A 22,956-nucleotide genomic window follows, 5' to 3' on the forward strand; every position below is an offset into this window, starting at 1 on the left:
GCACGCTAGGTGATCTCATGCCCTGGCAGCAACCCAATTAAAGTGGAACATCTCCGGTGTTGACACGCATACCCCACAAGTCACTATATAGTGAATAGTAGAGTCAATGTTTAAGCCTAGTTTTGTTTGTACCTTATATCCACCAATCCGATGATCTGGTTTAAACTCTTTGCCATTCTTCAGCCAACGTAGTGTAGGCATTGGTGTGCCACCTGCTGGACACCTGAATCTTATGGTCTTGGCTGCTGGAACAGCGTGAAGTTTCTTCTCCATTTTCTCTGGGTTTGCCCAAAAAGGTCCTGTAGTTAATGAAAAGGAAAAATAAAATCAGGTGTACTGGTTGGTATTGGAAAATATCAACAAGCTTGAAGACTGACCCATTTGTAACAGTCCAGCTCTACAGCATTTTATACTACAAATAGAATAACCATTTTAATGATAATCATATGGCTGAAAATAATTTCATAAATTACTATTATTACTCTGTGCCTACAACTGATCAAACAGCTTGGTGAAACACGACACCAAACTTTATCCATAAATCAAACAAGGATTGGTGTCCACCAAGACTCCTAGAGTTGAGTAAAAAAGTTAAAGTGCCGTCTGTAAGGTTTATCTATCAGAACACATGCAGCATTGTGCATACAGCTCCAAATGATCAAAGGATATAATGTAGCCTAACTGCTAAGTATTTTGTACAATTTTGTAAGTACATTATATTTATGTATTGACTTTAATATGGTGCTCGAAAGTCATAAAAGAAAGGCTCCTGGCAAAACTAAGCGCAGGACCTTAGCGGGCAGTATAAAACTTCTCTAGAGTTCTTTTGTCATGCCTCTCTCTCCAAGAAGCTTTGCACTAAACAAAACACAGTACATCGGCTTTGCCTAAAGGTTTTATTTTTTTTTTTTAAACATCCTACCAAAAAATATAAAATAAAGTAAAATGGTTTGACAAGTTTTAGACTAGAAAGCCATAAAGTGTTCCACAGTTGGAGGATCTCCAAGAAATAACTGTGGAACATGTGTCAAACTTGCTTCCCATCTGGCCATAGTCCAAATGCCCCTCAGCCGAGAGTATCAATGACACATGGTAGGTGGACTCCATATTCAGTGGGGCCTCTAGCTTCATTTCAGTCCTCACAAGTTGGCATCCCAGTAGTGAGAAGGTAAATGCTACACTATAGCCAGGCTTTATTCAGTAAGGATGGCATGGGGCCTAGAGGAATCCCACAGGAATTTAAGGTATGTGTTGTCTAAACGCAAATGGTTACCGGAGAAGAAGAGGAGGATCATATGGCAGCCTGTCCTGATGGTTTTATCATTAGTTAAGCTTAGATGTTTAAGAGAAAGGCCAGCTTTGGGGATAAAGACAGATGTGGTGCAACTCACATAAAAAAAGTCAACCAGTTAATTGGTGCTCTTATTTAATAGATTGCCGGATATCAATTGTAGCTTGTGTAAGCACAATAGAATAAAAAATGTGGGGGTCAAATTGATGACAATTTTTAAAGGGCTATTAGAGGAGGCATATTGGTTGGTAGTCAGACATATAATATTGCTGTAACTATTTTATTGCATATTCTATACACCAGAGTTCCCCAACTCCGGTCCTCAAGAGCCACCAACAGGTCATGTTTTGAGGATTTCCTTAGTATTACACAGGTCAGTGAATGCTTGCCTGTGCAGGTGATGCAATAATCACCTGTGCAATACTAAGGAAATCCTGAAAACATGACCTGTTGGTGGCTCTTGAGGACCGGACTTGGGGAACACTGCTATACACCAACACAAAGCCACCATCATGGCATTACTGCCTGCTGAACAGAAGTAAAGGAGAGGCCGGGCTCCCTCTTGTGCTTCTGCTCACCAGGCCCTAGGGTATAGTAAAGTATCGTGCGCCAGCCATTAGCAGCACACATCGCAGCACAGGGAGCCTTCTTGGAGCTCTACAGCTGTGCAGCTTCAAGGGAGTCGCTCCGCCTCTTCTGTGATGTTTCTGCATGTACACGCGCTATTCGCCAGAATACCAGTCAAGAAGTGGAGCAGCAGAGGATTGTATGATAGGCAAGTAATTTTTTTAAATAAAATTAATTAAATGGAGCAAATGATGGTGAATTAATTAATGGGGGAGAGCAGTTGATAATGAATAGAGGGTGGGGTGGAAGAGAGCGAGGACGTGACAATGAATTGGGTTGGAAATATATGTAAATATAATGAATCGGGGAAGCGGGAGGTAGAGAGTGGGGAGCATTGCGGATGCAACATTGTGACTGGCAATGAAATGGGTGAAAGAGTACAAGTGCTAATTAATTTATTGGGAGGGGAAGTGGCTAATAATTGTTAAGGCCCCTTCACATTTAGCGACGCTGAAGCGATACCGACAACGATCCGAATCGCTGCAGCGTCGCTGTTTGGTCGCTGGAGAGCTGTCACACAGACCGCTCTCCAGCGACCAACGATGCCGGTAACCAGGGTAAACATCGGGTAACTAAGCGCAGGGCCGCGCTTAGTAACCCGATGTTTACCCTGGTTACCATGCTAAAAGTAAAAAAAAAACAAACACTACATACTTACCTACAGCTGTCTGTCCTCCAGCGCTGCGCTCTGCTTCTCTGCTCTCCTCCTGTACTGTCTGGGAGCCGGAAAGCAGAGCGGTGACGTCACCGCTCTGCTTTCCGGCTCACAGCCAGTACAGGAGGAGAGCAGAGCACAGCGCTGGAGGACAGACAGCTGTAGGTAAGTATGTACTGTTTGTTTTTTTTTACTTTTAGGATGGTAACCAGGGTAAACATCGGGTTACTAAGCGTGGCCCTGCGCTTAGTTACCCGATGTTTACCCTGGTTACCAGTGAAGACATCGCTGGATCGGTGTCACACACGCCGATCCAGCGATGTCTCCAGGGAGTCCAGCGACGAAATAAAGTTCTGGACTTTATTCAGCGACCAACGATCTCCCAGCAGGGGCCTGATCGTTGGTCGCTGTCACACATAACGATTTCATTAACGATATCGTTGCTACGTCACAAATAGCAACGATATCGTTAACAATATCGTTATGTGTGAAGGTACCTTTAGTGGTGGGCACATTGGTTGATTACAATTTATGTTTGGAATGGTGGATTGCATAATAACTATATATTAATGGTGAGTGCACATCTGCATTCAGCAGCATAGTGTAGAAGAAAGGGAAAAAGTGTTAAATGTGCTCTGGACAGGGTGCTATAGATTACTGTGTTATTTTATGCAGAGACGAGTCCTGGCTGGATGCAGTCATGGTGGTCTTGCTGAATGAAGAAGAAAAGTGAAGATGAAGGACTTCAACTAGAGATGTTACTGGTAAGTCAGTGTGTTACCTGCACAATCACACTATACACTATATACAGATCTCCTGTGTATAATGTCACTGGTGATCACTGTATTATCTGTACACTATATACAGAGCTACTGTGTGTAATGTCACTGGTGATCACTATTACCTGTGCACTGACACTATATACAGAGCTCCTGTGTATAATGTCACTGGTGATCACTGTATTATCTGTACACTTACACTATACACTGTATAATAAGTACAGATCTCCTGTCTATAAATGGCGCTAATAGTAATATTAGTATTGTGTTTTTCAATTAATGATCAGTATTGTAGTATTTGATCACTATGTGGTGGTAATGTGTGGTCTGGTCATGGTGTGGTGGTATTTGTTCCTTGTATGTGATATTATTTTGCTACTATGTGGTGGTAATATGTGGTCTGGTCATGGTGTGGCAGTATTTGTCCCTTTTGTGTGGAATTATTGGTCACTATGTGGTGATAATATGTGGGCCTGCCATGGTATGATATAATGGTGTTTGTCCCTTGTATGTGGGATTATTGGTCATTTTAAAAAATGCATGTGACATTCCCTTAAAGAAAAATAAATAAAAACATACCTAAAAAGTATTGGGTATTTTAAGAAATGTTTAATATGTCAGAGTAGAGTAGGGCCCTGCCAAAGAGACTACCTTGTTGAGATGGCGGCTTAAAAAAATTCTTTCAGTCAAAACAAAAGCTGATGGCTATGTATATGATATGGTGTTCGATGGGAACTGTAATGTATGATTAGTGAGGACGTGGTGCAGAAGTGGAGTTTTTCCAGGGGTGGGTGGTGGGACTGTGGAAGGTTCAAGGTGTGGCGGTAGAGTCTCAAGGTGGCCCAAAAAAGTTGCCAGTATGGGGCCCTGAAATTCCTGGTGGCAGCCATGTAACCACATGAGCATACATCGAAAACAGTTGGCTTTATAATAAAGATTAATACACACTATCCCCTATTGTAATGCTAAGTTTTGCCACCCAGGCAAGCCCTTTCCATGGACCAATTTAACATGGTCTCCTAAGGTCTTCTATCCATCGCATGCCAGTCTCTGTGTTATTCGTGTCCTATGAATGGGAGACCTATGGCCATGTCCAGTCTAGCTCCCTGGCTCTACAGCATGACAAAAGCAAAGACTAATACATTGGTACATCGGCAAAAGGGAAGGACGCATCATTTTAGAATTCATAGAATGTTAACTATCGGTGCAGATTCCGCAAGGAAGAGCCATTAGATGCACAATCTGCGGGTGAAATCCAAGTTTAAACTCTGGCAAGTCCATGTTGTATAGACTGGACATTATTCTTCATGAGAATTCAGGTTTATATCTTATTCCGAGTTACTGAAACTAAAGACACCAGAACATCAGATATTGTCATTTATCAATCAACATCTGTAAGGAATTGTTCATACCATGTTTGCTCACAAAAGGTTATCTACTTGAAACAAGAGGCTGGTAACGAATAATTGACAATACTATAATTACTGAGGAGCATAGAAGAGAAACCCCCATTGTGTTGGAGTCAGACCATGTGTCTACAGGGTTGACAATTCCCAAAAACCTATTGGTTCTTTCATTGAATGGAGTCCGTAGCAAGATGCAAGTGGCCAAAGAAGGGTTTTGTGCGTGGAATTTTTTTTCCTATATCATTTTTTGTTCAAGGATTAGAGTCACGTGTAGACAGTTTTCTTCTTACAGTTCATTAAACTTTTAATTTACAGCCTCTATATAGGACTCATAGCATACAGAGAAAATATATGGGTAAACACAAAACAAAAACATCTAAAAAAAAAACACCAATCATTGCTACCAATATGACTGCTTTATTTGATTTCCTGGGCAGCCGATTGGATGTCATGCATAAAAGGTGTATGTACTGTCAACATCAAATTTAAGAATTGACATAAAACAGAAATCGTCTCACCCTTAAATGCTGATGAATTCAGGAGCTCAGATCATTTCTACTGCCTGGCATAGTATCACAGAAACCAAAAGAAAAGTATCTGGTTCAAGGAAACAAACACCATGAATAAAAGTGCTTGACGCACTAGAATCGCATTGGTGGTTGCATGGACAATTTGTGGACTCTATGTCTGGGTAGATCATGTTATTAGTGGATCAAAATATATATTGCATTTCCATTGAGCTGTATACTTTTCCTTAAATTCCTTCAAATTTTAAGAGATATAAAATGCGTTGAGTGATATTGCAAAACTTTCATTTAACCATTGGCAAGCATGGTATAATATTAACCAAACCCATTTTCCACAAAACTTTGTGTTGAAGCCATTGCAAAATATAAAATTTTCCTCTGAAATTATAAATGCCCATCACACTGTATCCATATACTCTAGCCAAAACAGATGAGCTTACTGTCATCTAGTGCAAAAAGCTCTTGGAGCAACCCAAAGATCTGGCAACATCTTGGTTTCACACAACAGGTCGTCAATCCATAACTTACGGTTTGGTTTCGAGTTCTCTGAAGCTTTCTCTTCCGAAGAAGAATTATCGTCATCGTCGTCATCATCTTCGGCAGACGGTAGTGCATCTGTGATGGCACAATAACAAGAAACCAGTTATTGTTGTACCAAAACCATCTAGATTTAATAGAAGTACGTTTTGTAGTAGGCATTCACTTGCCAAGACACGTGGTTGGACATACAATACACAATATGGAACTAGTTTTGACTCGACCCACCCAAGGATTTAAAAAAATAAAATAAAGTGGTCATGTTGTGTAGAAAAATTCTGCTTTAAGTTTAATATGTTGGTTCCAACGGAAAACAATGACAACTTTTATATATATCTAAAAATTTGAAAAATATTAAGTCAAAATTTCAGAATTTCAGCTTTCGTTGACTTTGATGACAACAGAGGACCACCTGTTATCTGTTTTGTTTTTATTCCCTTCCACCTAGGATCAGTGAGACATCTGCCAGTTCTTGGACTCAAAAGGGTGGAGACTTTTCAACACAATAACAAGAAGGAAACAAAAAAAAAAAAAGAGCATTCTATGACGAGTATTAGGTGGAGCCTCGGGTCTGGCACTACCTATTTCTTGAGGAAACAAAGGCATTGAACAGGAAAATATTAAGCGGATCAGCCCTGTGCCATATGGACAATTGATTTTTGGCAGATCCTCATGACAATAAATAATCTCTATGGGTAGCTTAAAAGGGATCTGAATTATGGTAAGGAGGACTGAAGCAAATGAAGTTAGTTAGGGCACGTTAGGTTAGGCTATGGGTTGAACTAGATGGACATATAGTCTTCCTTCAACCTTAATAACTATGTAACTATGTAACCATGTATTACATTACCCCCCAAAAAAGTACTATTGACTACAGGCAATTGGCCAAGAACTGAATTCTCCATTAGATGACGTGTCAAATGCTGATAAGGGATGACACAAAAGGGACAACTTAAGTTGATCAGCAAAAGGAATGTAGGCAAATGGTCAAAGGTCTGATAAGAAACCACTTAACACCAGGTCTCTGTCATAAGCAGGGTGCAGTCCAAAAGGTGACCTATTTGGACAAAAGCTCAGCCAAAATGACCTATCTGGACAAGAGCTCAGCCAAGTCACCGGACCATTTGCAATTAGAGAAATCACTTTGTCCTCTCTGATCAAATAATGGAGGTCAAATGAGCAGTGAGGGATCCTGAAGGGACTTTCTGCCATTTCTTTAGGAAATGTTAATGATATGCATTTCCTTACAGATTAGTGTGCAAAGGCCATTCATAGGAGAGATATACTGCAGTGATGCATTTGCATGTCACATGAAATGGAAACAATGGATATTGTGACAATCGTGGGAGGGTTGCACTTCTATTCCATCGCCATTGACAGTGTCAAAGGCATATGGAAGATGTTCAAAAAATATGGGAATCTTGTAGCACTATACGTGACTTGACGTCTTTCTCCTACTTTTAGCTGTGGCAGTTTGAACAAAAATTTACATAAATTTCAATGGATGGAAGGGAGGCTGTTTGACATCTCTGGTGTTGCTAATTGTATATTTTGAGGATATATAAAGAAAACAGCCCCCCCCCCCCAAAAAAAAAAAGACATGGCAGAGTGATTCCACACTCCCTTTTCGATAAGAAATGTTCTAAGCCAGCTTAGTATGGAGCATACAGTACCCATTTCCTTCTTCCATACTTCTAGAACTCAAAGGCTAAACTTACTGGAAATTAGGAACAATCATTAACGTTAGAATTATGTAAAAACTAAAATAAAAAAAATTGGCAAATCCTTTTAAAAGTTTAAAACACACAAAAAAATAAAATAAAAACATTTTACATTTTTTATTATATGTCACAATCAGGTAGACATCGGCTACAAACCTGATATGTTAACTTTGAATAAAACAGTATCTGTTCCAAATGGGCCACTAGTAACGCAGACATACAACCCAGAATCCTCCTGCCTGGTGTTGAGAATCTGGATCGCATCGCCCGTTATGCGAGTGCGGTTAGTCTCCGAAAGCTGAACTCCGTTTTTCACCCAGCTGATGCTCTGAACATCCTCTCGAAGCCTGCACTGTAAAATTATCGGGTCTCCAGGATGAGCCAAAAACGATTCCATTTCTTGTTTGGACTCTGGGCCAACTAAGTGGTGGAAAAAAAAAATTGGAATTAATTTTGTTTTCAAGTAGAAGGCTTTTTATTTGAGCCTTTATTTTTAAAAGGAATGATGATTTAAAGGAATAGACTTTGGGATTGGCTGGAGGTTGACTATCTCCAAATGATGGGACAATTGAAGATTTCTCACAAGGGGTTTTTGAACATGTCTAATTAAAAAGATAGGCCGTCCATCACAAGATTTAGGCCAAATTTTGGTGGTTTGACCAAACTGAGAATATTCTTCAAAACAAATTTCACACATAGGTGTATATTCTTAAAATCCTCTCTACTGAGGATCTGGGTGGAAAACATAAGATATGCAGGTACTTCATGGGTGAAGAACAGGTTGGATAGCAAGCTAGAAAATGTTAGTGTAATATAACATTAGAAGAAAAGCAAAATACCAAATTAACAACAAATGATCATTTTCGACGATAGTGAAGGATCATAATTGTCTGAAAAGAAGCTGCCCGTAAAAGATCTTTCCGTTAAGGAACATCCTCAGAACTCAGAAAAAGATGGTCTATCCTTTTCTCAGCGGCATTGGACATATATGGTCTGAATGGCTGTTGTTCAATCTTTCTATATCCTTCTATATAATGTATATGGCCCCCATCCCGTGTGAATAAATCAAAAGACACTGCGGGGCGGGATCCCGGGCAGCGCGGCCGCACAGGCGCAGTCAGCAAGACATCAAATGATGTCAGAAGACGGGCAGCGCTAACTGCGCATGCCCAAGGGATAACATAACAGCACAGGTGCCGGTACAGTTGAAAACAACGCTGAGGAGGCGGCGCCCAGCGCCAAGAGGGTATGAGTGATGGTGGTGCTGCTTCTGCATTAGGGGGAAAGACCTGCCCCCAGGACTGTTTCAAGGTATTTTGGACAATTACAAAATCGATTATTTCTGCAGTTACAGCACCAAGAACTAAAAGAGCTACCTTGTCAGAATGCAGCATTAGTGCTGCACAAGGTGGCCCTTTTAGTTACAAATGCCTAAGAGGGAGTGGGGGGGTGACAGGTTCCCTTTAATGAACTTTGCAGGACCCAGGCAGTAAGTATTCTATTTCTCTGCAGCGCCTTACCAGGGGAAATAAAGTATTACAGCATTCACATTAATATGAATGCATTTCTTTTACTCCCCCATCAATATGTCTCTGGAGTGTGGGAGCAAAACCCCGAGGAAACCCATGAAAACATGGGGAGAACATAAACTCCCTGCAGATCTTGTCCTTGGTGGGATTTGACCTCAGAACCCCAGCGCTGCAAGGCAACAATGCTAATCACTGAGCCACCATGCTACCAAGTACAGCATGAACATGCTTGTTCTTCCAGAGTAAAGGCCTCCATACATAGCCCAAACGTTCGCTTGGCTAATATCGATCTCTCCGGACTCCCCCATACAGAGGAATGCTCGAAACGGTCAAGAAAATTGTGTTCTTTATGAGAGCTGCTGCCAGATTCCAATGGCAGTGGGTTTTGTCCCTGCCAAACAAAATTATCGTTTGTTGAAATTCCAACGGCGGAATCATTCGCTCCTCTGACATCACCTGTTGGGGGAGAGCCCGAGTACAAGTAGACATTAAACTGTTGGATGAACAGTATCAATGGGTTCATCCGACTTCAATCTAATGTTCTAACTGATTAGATATCTGAAAATAGGGTTTTATTCTAAACCGTTAAAGCGATAATACAACATGAAATCTTTAAATTCTTATTATAATGAATTTATATAAGATGACCTTTAAAATACACAGCCCTTATACACCATATACACCACCCCTGCCTAGGCCAGAGTCCAAGAATCCATGAATCAGTCCGAGTGTACTTTCAAAAGGCAAAGTGCAATCGAGAAGGAATTAAACACCGAGTAAGAGCCAAGATGGTAAAACAGTCATAACATCTTCACACATTCACCGCTTTCACTTCTCTCACAACTAAGTAATAACCAATCAGTCATTTGTTAGCAATTTTCATCCCTTGCCCTTCAAAAAAACAAAACAAATTGTTTTATAAAAAAAACCTTTATTGACATGTTCTTAAAAAAATAAAGTAAAAGTTGTTTGTTGGCTTGTTTACACACAACCAGTCTTCTAAAATCTCCTAGAGCTTTTGATTTTACTGCGCTTTTTTTTTACTCTGCATTGTCAATTTTAGGGTTTTTGACACTTTTTCTATAAAATAATAAAAGTATGGAAAAAACGCATAACAAATGCAAGCAAGGGACGCAGCATTTTTCCTGCCAACATTTTTTTTTCTGCAGTGTTGTTTTTTTTTCTCTGCCTGCCTCGTTCGCATAGGTCATCAATGTTTAATTGGCGGGGGTGCAACTCCCGTCGATCAGCTGCTCCCTATGTTGGCGGCGGCGGGAACTACGGAGCTGCACAGGTCTGTCTTCGAAAATGTGGCTGCAGCCGAGTACTGCACATCCTCCTCCTACTCAAATCAATGGTGGGGTGGATGTGTAGTACCTGGCTGCGGCCACTATTCCGACTCAGCAGTTCCGCGTGCAGCTAATACCAGGGAGAGCTGATCGGCCGGGTGACGGATGTTGCACCCCGCGGATCAGACATTGATGTCCTATCCGATGCATCGCCCATCAATGATAAAAGTCTAAGAAAAAAAAATACAAAGAAAAAAAAAAAATCGTACATGGCTGCAGGATACGTTACCGCTATATGAGCGCCATGATATAAATAAAAAGAAAGAAGATACAGGAACAATTGCTTTTCCTTCTGGATGACAATTTTCTTGACTCTTACAACAAGAAGCTTTCGAGAAGGTTATACGTTGCTAGGGAACCATTAGAATCGGGAAGCGTTTTACAAGCTAGTTTGCATTTTTAAAAGGCAGGTTTTTTTTGTTCTTCATCTTTAAGAGTTTAGAAAGTGACAGATGCAGCTTCCCTTTTTTATGCCGGTTTATATGGTCATAAAACATTAAGCTTCGGAGGCTCAGCAGACCCTTAGATGATTTTAAATAAGTGAATAACCCTGTTACACCCATAATGGGACCATTACTGGAATGGCCCTAAACGAGGTCAATTGGGCTGGAGATGCCAAACAAGGCCATTTTTATTGTTTAATGACATTTAATGCCAGCGTTTCTGATATGTTACATGGCCGATCACTTACGGTTATTGCCAATTGCAGGTTTTCTGACAAGTCAAGGGAAGAACCTTATTTAATCTGTTGTTGTTCTCCTTGTGACAGGAGAGACGCTGGGAAAATTAACTTAAGAGCTCAAATTCTTGCTTGAAGGCAACTGATGTAAATGATGATGCTCTGGCGGTACGTTGGACACAAGAGGGGATTTAATTTCAGACCTGCTCTGGGCTACGTATATAAAACACCAGGACAACAATCAGTGAACAGCTCAATCATAAGAATAGAGGGTAGTCTACAGTGACATTTCTACCCCAGTCGGGGGGAAGAATCATTTTTTTGTAGTAGTAGAAGGTCTTGGTTTCAGATTAATACCAGTAGATAAATGATTCCGGCACACAGGACTCACATAATACTTTCATATTATGCTTACAAAATTGGTGAAAATTGTTAAACAATGCCATGGTGTAATTGGGTAGGAAAGGCAGTAAATGTCCTCAATGTTGAAAACTAAATTTTCTACTTGTCCTTTGTAAATTCCCCAGTGAAATTTAAAGCCACAAGTACCGTGCTGTTACCAAAACATCTACTATATAATTGTCTAAGGGTCACTTCCGTCTTTCTGTCTGTCCTTCTGTCACGGATATTCATTGGTCGTGGCCTCTGTCTGTCATGGAATCCAAGTTGCTGATTGGTCGTGGCAAAACGCTCACGACCATTGCCACAACAAATCAGCGACGGGCGCAGTCCGGCGGCAACACGGCAGCTCCTTCCTCCCCGCAGTCAGTGCCCGCTCCATACTCCTCTCACACAGGGTTAATGCCATCGTTACCGGAGCGCGGTGTAACACACTCCGGTTACGCAGCTATTAACCCTTGTGTGACCAACTTTTTACTATTGATGATGCATATGCAGCATCAATAGTAAAAAGATCTACTGTTACAAATAATAATAATTAAAAAAAACGTTATTCTCACCCTCCGACGTGTCGTCCTGTCCTCGGCAGTGCAAGCAGCAGGTTCCGGTGCTAAGGATGCTCTGCGAGAAGGACCTGCCATGACGTCACGGTCATGTGACCGCGACATCATCACAGGTCCTGCGCTCATACCAAACCTGGAACCGGAAGCAGCCGCGTGCACCGCACACAGGCGACAGGACTACAAGGGGCCCTTCAGAAGGTGAGTATGTTTATTTTTAATTTTTTAACCTGTTACATACGTAGCTGGGCAATATACTACGTGACTGGCCAATATACTATGTGCCTGTGCTGTATACTACGTGGCTCTGTGCTGTATACTACGTGGCTCTGTGTTGTGTACTACGTGGCTCTGTGCTGTATACTACTTGGCTCTGTGCTGTATACTACGTGGCTCTGTGCTGTATACTACGTGGCTCTGTACTGTATACTATGTGACTGGGCAATATACTAAGTCACTGGGCAATATACTACGTGACTGCGCAATATACTACGTGACTGGGCAATATACTACGTGACTGGGCAATATACTACATCACTGGGCAATATACTACGTGGCTGCGCAATATACTACGTGACTGGGCAATATACTACGTGACTGGGCAATATACTACGTGGACATGCATATTCTAGAATCCCCGATGCGTTAGAATCGGGCCACCATCTAGTCTACAGTATATGGGCCTCCAGCTCGTAACCATTACCAGTATATTAGAAAAAAGTCTTAGACATACCCACATGCCTAAAGTACATTTTGAGCCAAAGCTTTTTTTGCCTTGTCATTTGATATATTACAAAAGGAAAAAAAATTCTTAGGTAGAGAATCAGTATCATTCTCGCCATCAGTTTCTCAGATTCACCCTAAAAGAAAGGTATTTCCTTCCTGAGGCGCTAACAAAAGGGTTCTCTCATATCAAGAGTTTGTAAAACTCTTACAAAACTCAGTAATGAGTCATAGAATGGAATAGCAAAATACATATTTATTTTTTTTTAGAAAAAAAAATAAAAGTGGATCAAAGTTTAAAACAGGCTTTTCCATTTTATTATTTGATGTCTCACTGGATCCAAGGAAATGTTTCAGTGTTTATTCCTACATTTATGGTTAATGTACAAAACCAAAACTTCTGCAGAGACTAAAATGAGGCCCAATGATGATGATTAAATGAGGCACAAACTACATACCGTACAATAAACCGTATGCGGTATGCTCCGTCTAGTGACCTCTGCACATACACAGAAAGTTTGTCTAAAAGGAGGGATGGTACTATATTTGCAAGTCTAAAGGATAGATGGTCAGTTGGTTAACTCTGGGGTTCTACCAATCATTAAAATAAGGGGCAAGAGTTCCATGTATGATTGGATCGTCAGAGTGCATACTTGAAGCTGCTTTATTTAAAGTGATGTTATACAGCTTTATCTTCAGGAGCACAGGGGCGGTACACTCCTGAAAATTAACAGGTCCGACCAGCGGCATAGTTGTGCTGCTGACTAACAGTGCACTCTCTGACACTGCGGCAACATCAGGAGTGAAGAGGCTATTATAACTAGAGTTGAGCAAATTTGTTCAGGTTCCCTCTTATTCGGCAAGCTATAGTGATTGGTCACAGAACATACATGGAGAGCTCAACAAACAGGCTTTCCATGCATGTGCTGTGATAGTGACATAGCCGAAACACATGCAGCTGCGGCGCTGATTAGCCGGCGCGCTCCAGTTAGCCAGGTTCCCTCTGCAGCTTATTCGCCAAGCACTATCGCTTGCCGAATAAGAGGGAACCCGAACAAATTTGCTCAACTCTAGTTAAAACTAAGCTCTAAGTGTGGGGCTCCTTAGACAGTCTTTCTTTCGATGTCTGAATTGAACCAGCACTCACACCAAGAAACTTCATCAGATAGCTTGACTCGACTGCAGAGGCACGTATGAAGATTTCAGAAGAGGTTTATTCTCAGCCTGAATTCTTCTATTATGCAGCTGCTGCAACAACTGCAGTAGGTAAAAAAACAATTCTGAACCAAAGATATACAGAGATAAACCTAGCAAGATGGCTGACATACCCTAATGGAGGAGTAACTGCACTCTAGTGATCCAGACAGCTTTAGATCAGTGCTACCAAGATCTGTTTAAAAGAATTTGGAAATAGAGATGGTCGAACCCAAACAGAAATGTTTGGCATTCCTACGGGACGGTGACTGTTTGGGTTTAAACACCGAACACGGATTTTCAGCTGAAGAGAAGGTGAGAGAAAGCGAGAGATGGAGAGAAATGGAGAGGGAAGGCGAGGAAAGGCGAGGAAAGGCGAGGAAAGGCGAGGAAAGGAGAGGAAAGGAGAGGAAAGGAGACTTATGGAGAGACAACCCCTTTAAAGTTTATGGGGATTGCCAAAGATATCCAAGAGCTGTACGAGGCACCTCAGCCATTCTTGGTAGAAATCCCAGTGGTCAGACCTCTGACATTAGAAACTTGTCACCAATTGGGTAAAAATTAAGAACAGCACAGGATTGTTAAACCTAAACCACTATGGTGGCAAATGACAAGATTCTATCCACCTCCGCAATTTACATTCCAGGACCAGATGACATTAAACCCACCATATAGGTTGCAAGTAATGAGTTCACGAATAACATTCCTCAACTGCAACGCGCTGTCCGTTATAGGAACCTTATCACTGTGGTCGATTAGATGGAGGATTTCTGTTTCACTAAACACCATAATACTTTATTAACTCAGATTACATATAACGAGTCATCAACTCTTACCCTGTAAACCTCGGATAATGTTTAACCATGTTCTGCTTCACAGAATAGGGTAAAGAGTACACGGTCACATTGCCCTACTGTGCCCAATCATAGAATGCCCTTTAATGAGCTCTCTAGAAAATATAAATAATGAAGGGAACATACTGTACATGTAATGTTCATACCCCATACATTGGTATATTTGTTTTTATTTTTGATTCAGGCTGGAGGGGATCTCATATCTGAAGTGTTGATGTAGTGCTCTCTTAGGAGGATGGAAAATGTGATTTCTTTTGACATTAAACCTTAACACCTATTTCCTCTGAAGTGAGAAAACACAAAATGAAATACTATGGTCACCTTACATTTGCACCTATAATTGGAAAGCTAAGATAAGACATATATGTATATATGTGTACTAGATGGTGGCCCGATTCTAACGCATCGGGTATTCTAGAATATGTATTTATGTATGTATATAGCAGCCACATAATATATAGCACAGGCCACGTAGTATATAGGAGCCATGTAGTATATAGCAGACAAATACTACGTGGCCTGTGCTATATACTATGTGGCTGCTATGTACATACATATTGTAGAATACCCGATGCGTTAATACAGGCCACGCAATATATAACAGTGGCCACGCAGTATATAACTGTTATGAACAGGTAATTCAGAACCACAATGGACCTTGAAGTTCAGAGCACACAAGGTGACCTGACGTTTACCAAAAACATAGGACGAGCTCTGAGACGTGGAAACTCTGCTGACCGCAATCCCTAATCCTAACACACCACACTAGAGATAGCCGTGGATTGCGCCTAACGCTCCCTATGCAACTCGGCACAGCCTGAGAAACTAACTAGCCCTGAAGATAGAAAAATAAGCTTACCTTGCCTCAGAGAAATTCCCCAAAGGAAAAGGCAGCCCCCCACATATAATGACTGTGAGTTAAGATGAAATACAAACACAGAGATGAAATAGATTTAGCAAAGTGAGGCCCGACTTACTGAATAGACCGAGGATAGGAAAGATAGCTTTGCGGTCAACACAAAAACCTACAAACAACCACGCAGAGGGGCAAAAGACCCTCCGCACCGACTAACGGTACGGAGGTGCTCCCTCTGCGTCTCAGAGCTTCCAGCAAGCAAGAAAAACCAACATAGCAAGCTGGACAGAAAATATAGCAAACAAAAATAACACAAGCAGAACTTAGCTTATGCAGGATAGAGAGGCCACAGGAACGATCCAGGAGGAAGCAAGACCAATACTAGAACATTGACTGGAGGCCAGGATCAAAGCACCAGGTGGAGTTAAATAGAGCAGCACCTAACGACTTAACCTCATCACCTGAGGAAGGAAACTCAGAAGCCGCAGTACCACTCTCATCCACCAAAGGAAGCTTATAGACAGAACCAGCCGCAGTACCACTCACGACCACAGGAGGGAGCTTGGCCACAGAATTCACAACATATAACACAGCCACGTACTATATAACACAGCCCACGCAGTATATAGCAGCCACGCAGTATATAACACAGGCGACGTAGTATATAACACAGGCCACGCAGTATATAACACTGGCCACGTAATATATAGCACAGCCCATGCAGTATATAGCAGCCACGTAGTATATAACACTGCCCACGCATTATATAGCAGCCACGTAGTATATAACACTGCCCACGCAGTATATAACAGTGGCCACGTAATATATAGCACAACCCACGCAGTATATAACAGTGGCCACGTAATATATAGCACAACCCACGCAGTATCTAACACCGCCCACGCAGTATATAACACTGCCTATGTAGTATATAGCAGCCACGCGGTATCTAACACAGCCCACGTAGTATACAGCAGTGTGGGCACCATATCCCTGTTAAAAAAAAAATATTAAAATAAAAAATTGTTATATACTCACCCCCTGGGATCCACCGAAGCTCTGGCGATACGCGCGCGGCTGCTGCCATCTTCCATTCCCAGGATGCATTGCGAAATTACCCAGATGACTTAGCGGTCTTGCGAGACCGCTAAGTCTTCTGGGTAATTTCGCAATACATTGCCGGGAACGGAAGATGGAGGCAGGCTCGGCGGACTACGGAGGGTGAGAATAGCAGGTTTTTTGTTTTTTTATTATTTTTAACATTACATTTTTTTTACTATTGATGCCGCATAGGCAGCATCAATAGTAAAAAGTTGGGGACACACAGGGTTAATAGCAGCGGTTACGGAGTGCGTTACCCGCGGCATAACGCGATCCGCTACCGCCGGCATTAACCCTGTGTGAGCGGTGACTGGAGGGGAGTATGCGGGCGCCGGGCACTGACTGCGGGGAGTAAGGAGCGGCCATTTTCTTCCGGACTGTGCCCGTCACTGATTGGTCGTGGCTGTTTTGCCGCGACCAAATCAGCGACTTGGATTTCCATGACAGACAAAGGCCGCAACCAATGAATATCCGTGACAGACAGAAAGACAGACAGACAGAAGTGACCTTTAGACAATTATATAGTAGATATGTCTGTATATATGTGTAATACACAAACATACACATATATTTTTTATTGCTCAAAAAAATAAAGGGAACACTAAAATGCCACATCATAGATATCACTGAATGGCATATTTCAGTTGTAAATCTTTATTCATTACATAGTGGAATGTGTTGAGAACAATAAAACCTAAAAATCAACGTAAATAACAACTAATATCCCACGGAGGTCTGGAGTTGGAATGATACTCAAAATCAAAGTGGAAAATGAAGTTACAGGCTTATCTAACTTCAGTGGAAATGCCTCAAGACAAGGAAATGATGCTCAGTAGTGTGTGTGGCCTCCACGTGCCTGTATGACATCCCTACAATGCCTGGGCATGCTCCTGATGAGGCGGCAGATGGTCTCCTGAGGGATCTCCTCCCAGACCTGGACTACAGCATCAGCCAACTCCTGAACAGTCTGTGGTGGAATGTGACATTGGTGGATGGTGCAAGACATGATGTCCCAGATGTGTTCAATCGGATTCAGGTCTGGGGAACGGGCGGGCCAGTCCATAGCTTCAATACCTTCATCTTACAGGAACTGCTGACACACTCCAGCCACATAAGGTCTGGTATTGTCCTGCATTAGGAGGAACCCAGGGCCAACCGCTCCAGCATATGGTCTCACAAGGGGTCTGAGGATCTCATCTTGGCACCTAATGGCAGTCAGGCTACCTCTAGCAAGCACATGGAGGGCTGTGCGGCCTTCCAAAGAAATGCCACCCCACACCATTATTGACCCACTGCCAAACCGGTCATGCTGAAGGATGTTGCAGGAAGCAGATCGCTCTCCACGGCGTCTCCACTCTGTCACGTCTGTCACATGTGCTCAGTGTGAACCTGCTTTCATCTGTGAAGAGCACTGGGCGCCAGTGGCGAATTTGCCAATCCTGGTGTTCTGTGACAAATGCCAAGCGTCCTGCACGGTGTTGGGCTGTGAGCACAACCCCCATCTGTGGACATCGGGCTCTCATACCATCCTCATTTAGTCGGCTTCTAACCTTTTGTGCAGACACATGCACATTTTTGGCCTGATGGAGGTCATTTTGCTGGGCTCTGGCAGTGCTCCTCCTGTTCCTCCTTGCACAAAGGCTGAGGTAGCGGTCCTATTGCTGGGTTGTTGCCCTCCTACGGCCCCTTCCGCATCCCCTGGTGTACTGGCCTTTCTCCTGGTAGCGCCTCCAGCCTCTGGACACTACGCTGACAGACACAGCAAACCTTCTTGCCACAGCCCGCATTGATGTGCCATCCTGGATGAGCTGCACTACCTGAACCACTTGTGTGGATTGTAGAGTCCATCTCATGCTACCACGAATGTGAAAGTACAACCAACATTCAAAAGTGACCAAAACATCAGCCAGAAAGCATTGGTACTGAGATATGGTCTGTGGTCCCCACCTGCAGAACCACTGCTTTACTGAGTGTGTCTTGATAATTGCCAATAATTTCCATCTGTTGTCTATTCCATTTGCACAACAGCATATGAAATTTATTGTCAAACAGTGTTGCTTCCTAAGTGGACAGTTTTATTTCACAGAAGTTTTATTTACTAGGAGTCATATTCTGTAGTTTAAGTGTTCTCTTTATTTTTTTGAGCAGTGTGTATATATATATACAGTATATATTAGCTGAAGAGCCCGGCGTTGCCTGGGCATAGTAAATATGTGTGGTTCGTTATAGCCCCTCACTTCTCTTATTTTCCCTCTCTCATATCTCTTTTTCTCCCTTACACCTCTTATTTTCCCCCTCACTCCTCTCATTCCCCCCTAACACTTGTCATTTCGACCTCACATCTGTCATTTTCCGATCACTCCAGTATTTTCCCTCACTCCTCTCATTTTGCACTCACACCTTTTCATTTTCACCTCACACCCCTCATTTTCACCTCAGTATATACACATTTGTCATCTCCCTTATATATAGTATACACCTGTATGTCATCTCCTGTATATAGTATATACCTGTATGTCATCTCCCCTCTAAATAGTATATACCTGCTGTATGTCATCTCCTCCTGTATATTGTATATAAGTATGTGTCATCTCCTCCTGTATATAGTATATACCTGTATGTCATCTCTTCTGTATATACTATATACCTGTAGGTCATCTCCTCCTATATATAGTATATACCTGTAGGTCATCTCCCCTGTATATAGTATATACCTGCTGTATGTCATCTCCTCCTCTATATACCTATGTGTCATCTCTTTTATATAGTATATACCTGTATGTCATCTCCTCCTGTATATAGTATATACGTGTCATCTTCTCCTGTATATACGTGTGTCATCTACTCCTGTATATAGTATATACCTGCAAGTCATCTCCTCCTGTATATAGTATATACCTGTGTGTCATCTGCTCCTGTATATAGTATATATCTGTGTGTCATCTCCCCTGTATATAGTATGTACCTGTATGTCATCTCTTCCTGTATATAGTATGTACCTGTATGTCATCTCCTCCTGCATATAGTATATACCTGTGTGTCATCTCCCCTGTAAATAGTATGTACCTGTATGTCATCTCCCCTGTATATAGTATATACCAGTGTGTCATGTCCTCCTGTATATAGTATATGCCTGTGTGTCATCTCCCCTGTATATAGTATATACAGTGGGGCAAAAAAGTATTTAGTCAGTCAGCAATAGTGCAAGTTCCACCACTTAAAAAGATGAGAGGCGTCTGTAATTTACATCATAGGTAGACCTCAACTATGGGAGACAAACGGAGAAAAAAAAAATCCAGAAAATCACATTGTCTGTTTTTTTTATCATTTTTTTGCATATTATGGTGGAAAATAAGTATTTGGTCAGAAACAAACAATCAAGATTTCTGGCTCTCACAGACCTGTAACTTCTTCTTTAAGAGTCTCCTCTTTCCTCCACTCATTACCTGTAGTAATGGCACCTGTTTAAACTTGTTATCAGTATAAAAAAAGACACCTGTGCACACCCTCAAACAGTCTGACTCCAAACTCCACTATGGTGAAGACCAAAGAGCTGTCAAAGGACACCAGAAACAAAATTGTAGCCCTGCACCAGGCTGGGAAGACTGAATCTGCAATAGCCAACCAGCTTGGAGTGAAGAAATCAACAGTGGGAGCAATAATTAGAAAATGGAAGACATACAAGACCACTGATAATCTCCCTCGATCTGGGGCTCCACGCAAAATCCCACCCCGTGGGGTCAGAATGATCACAAGAACGGTGAGCAAAAATCCCAGAACCACGCGGGGGCACCTAGTGAATGAACTGCAGAGAGCTGGGACCAATGTAACAAGGCCTACCATAAGTAACACACTACGCCACCATGGACTTAGATCCTGCAGTGCCAGACGTGTCCCACTGCTTAAGCCAGTACATGTCCGGGCCCGTCTGAAGTTTGCTAGAGAGCATTTGGATGATCCAGAGGAGTTTTGGGAGAATGTCCTATGGTCTGATGAAACCAAACTGGAACTGTTTGGTAGAAACACAACTTGTCGTGTTTGGAGGAAAAAGAATACCGAGTTGCATCCATCAAACACCATACCTACTGTAAAGCATGGTGGTGGAAACATCATGCTTTGGGGCTGTTTCTCTGCAAAGGGGCCAGGACGACTGATCCGGGTACATGAAAGAATGAATGGGGCCATGTATCGTGAGATTTTGAGTGCAAACCTCCTTCCATCAGCAAGGGCATTGAAGATGAAACGTGGCTGGGTCTTTCAACATGACAATGATCCAAAGCACACGGCCAGGGCAACGAAGGAGTGGCTTCGTAAGAAGCATTTCAAGGTCCTGGAGTGGCCTAGCCAGTCTCCAGATCTCAACCCTATAGAAAACCTTTGGAGGTAGTTGAAAGTCCGTGTTGCCAAGCGAAAAGCCAAAAACATCACTGCTCTAGAGGAGATCTGCATGGAGGAATGGGCCAACATACCAACAACAGTGTGTGGCAACCTTGTGAAGACTTACAGAAAACGTTTGACCTCTGTCATTGCCAACAAAGGATATATTACAAAGTATTGAGATGAAATTTTGTTTATGACCAAATACTTATTTTCCACCATAATATGCAAATAAAATGATAACAAAACAGACAATGTGATTTTCTGGATTTTTTTTTCGTGGTGGAACTTGCACTATTGCTGACTGACTGAATACTTTTTTGCCCCACTGTATGTGTGTGTCATCTCCTCCTGTATATAGTATATACCTGTGTGTCACCTCCTCCTGTATATACAGTCATGGCCAAAAGTATTAACACCCCTGCAATTCTGTCAGATAATACTCAGTTTCTTCCTGAAAATGATTGCAATCACAAATTCTTTGGTATTATTATCTTCATTTAATTTGTCTTAAATGAAAAAACACAAAAGAGAATGAATCAAAAAGCAAAACATTGATCATTTCACACAAAACTCCAAAAATGGGCCAGACAAAAGTATTGGCACCCTCAGCCTAATACTTGGTTGCACAACCTTTAGCCAAAATAACTGGGACCAACCGCTTCCGGTAACCATCAATGAGTCTCTTACAATGCTCTGCTGGAATTTTAGACCATTCTTCTTTGTCAACTGCTCCAGGTCCCTGATATTTGAAGGGTGCCTTCTCCAAACTGCCATTTTTTAGATCTCTCCTCAGGTGTTCTATGGGATTCAGGTCTGGACTCATTGCTGGCCACCTTTGAAGTCTCCAGTGCTTTCTCTCAAACCATTTTCTAGTGCTTTTTGAAGTGTGTTTTGGGTTATTGTCCTGCTGGAAGACCCATGACCTCTGAGGGAGACCCAGCTTTCTCACACTGGGCCCTACATTATGCTGCAAAATTTGTTGGTAGTCTTCAGACTTCATAATGCCATGCACACGGTCAAGCAGTCCAGTGCCAGTGGCAGCAAAGCAACCCCAAAACATCAGGGAACCTCCACCATGTTTGACTGTAGTGACCATGTTCTTTTCTTTGAATGCCTCTTTTTTCTCCTGTAAACTCTATGTTGATGCCTTTGCCCAAAAAGCTCTACTTTTGTCTCATTCGACCAGAGAACATTCTACCAAAATGTTTTAGGCTTTTTCAGGTAAGTTTTGGCAAACTCCAACCAGGCTTTTTTATGTTTTGGGGTAAGAAGTGGGGTCTTCCTCGGTCTCCTACCATACAGTCCCTTTTCATTCAGACACCGACGGATAGTATGGGTTGACACTGTTGTACCCTCGGACTGCAGAGCAGCTTGAACTTGTTTGGATGTTAGTCTAGGTTCTTTATCCAACATCCGCACAATCTTGCGTTCAAATCTCTTGTCAATTTTTCTTTTCCGTCCACATCTAGGGAGGTTAGCCACAGTGCCATGGGCTTTAAACTTCTTGATGACACTGCTCACGGTAGACACAGGAACATTCAGGTCTTTGGAGATGGACTTGTAGCCTTGAGATTGCTCATGCTTCCTCACAATTTGGTTTCTCAAGTCCTCAGACAGTTCTTTGGTCTTCTTTCTTTTCTCCATGCTCAATGTGGTACACACAAGGACACAGGACAGAGGATGAGTCAACTTTAATCCATGTCAACTGGTTGCAAGTGTGATTTAGTTATTGCCAACACCTGTTAGGTGCCACAGGTAAGTTACAGGTGCTGTTAATTACACAAATTAG

General features: G+C 42.1%; 1 protein-coding gene across 6 annotated transcripts in view; it reads right to left on the reverse strand.

Moving 5' to 3' along the window:
• Window positions 1-22,956, reverse strand: part of FGFR1 (fibroblast growth factor receptor 1) — a 107,840-nt gene that overhangs the window by 34,080 nt on the left and 50,804 nt on the right. For 5 of the 6 annotated variants that reach the window (XM_069766887.1, XM_069766884.1, XM_069766885.1 and 2 more), the window contains exons 3-5: window positions 7,700-7,963; window positions 5,814-5,900; window positions 133-299 (exon numbers count right to left, since the gene is read on the reverse strand). In XM_069766887.1, the coding sequence (XP_069622988.1) occupies window positions 133-299; window positions 5,814-5,900; window positions 7,700-7,963 (518 nt within the window). The remainder of the gene's footprint in view (window positions 1-132; window positions 300-5,813; window positions 5,901-7,699; window positions 7,964-22,956) is intronic. The other variant, XM_069766890.1, reaches the window with a different exon arrangement.

This window comes from Ranitomeya imitator, chromosome 4 (genome assembly GCF_032444005.1).
Source record: "Ranitomeya imitator isolate aRanImi1 chromosome 4, aRanImi1.pri, whole genome shotgun sequence".
Classification (NCBI taxonomy): domain Eukaryota; kingdom Metazoa; phylum Chordata; class Amphibia; order Anura; family Dendrobatidae; genus Ranitomeya; species Ranitomeya imitator.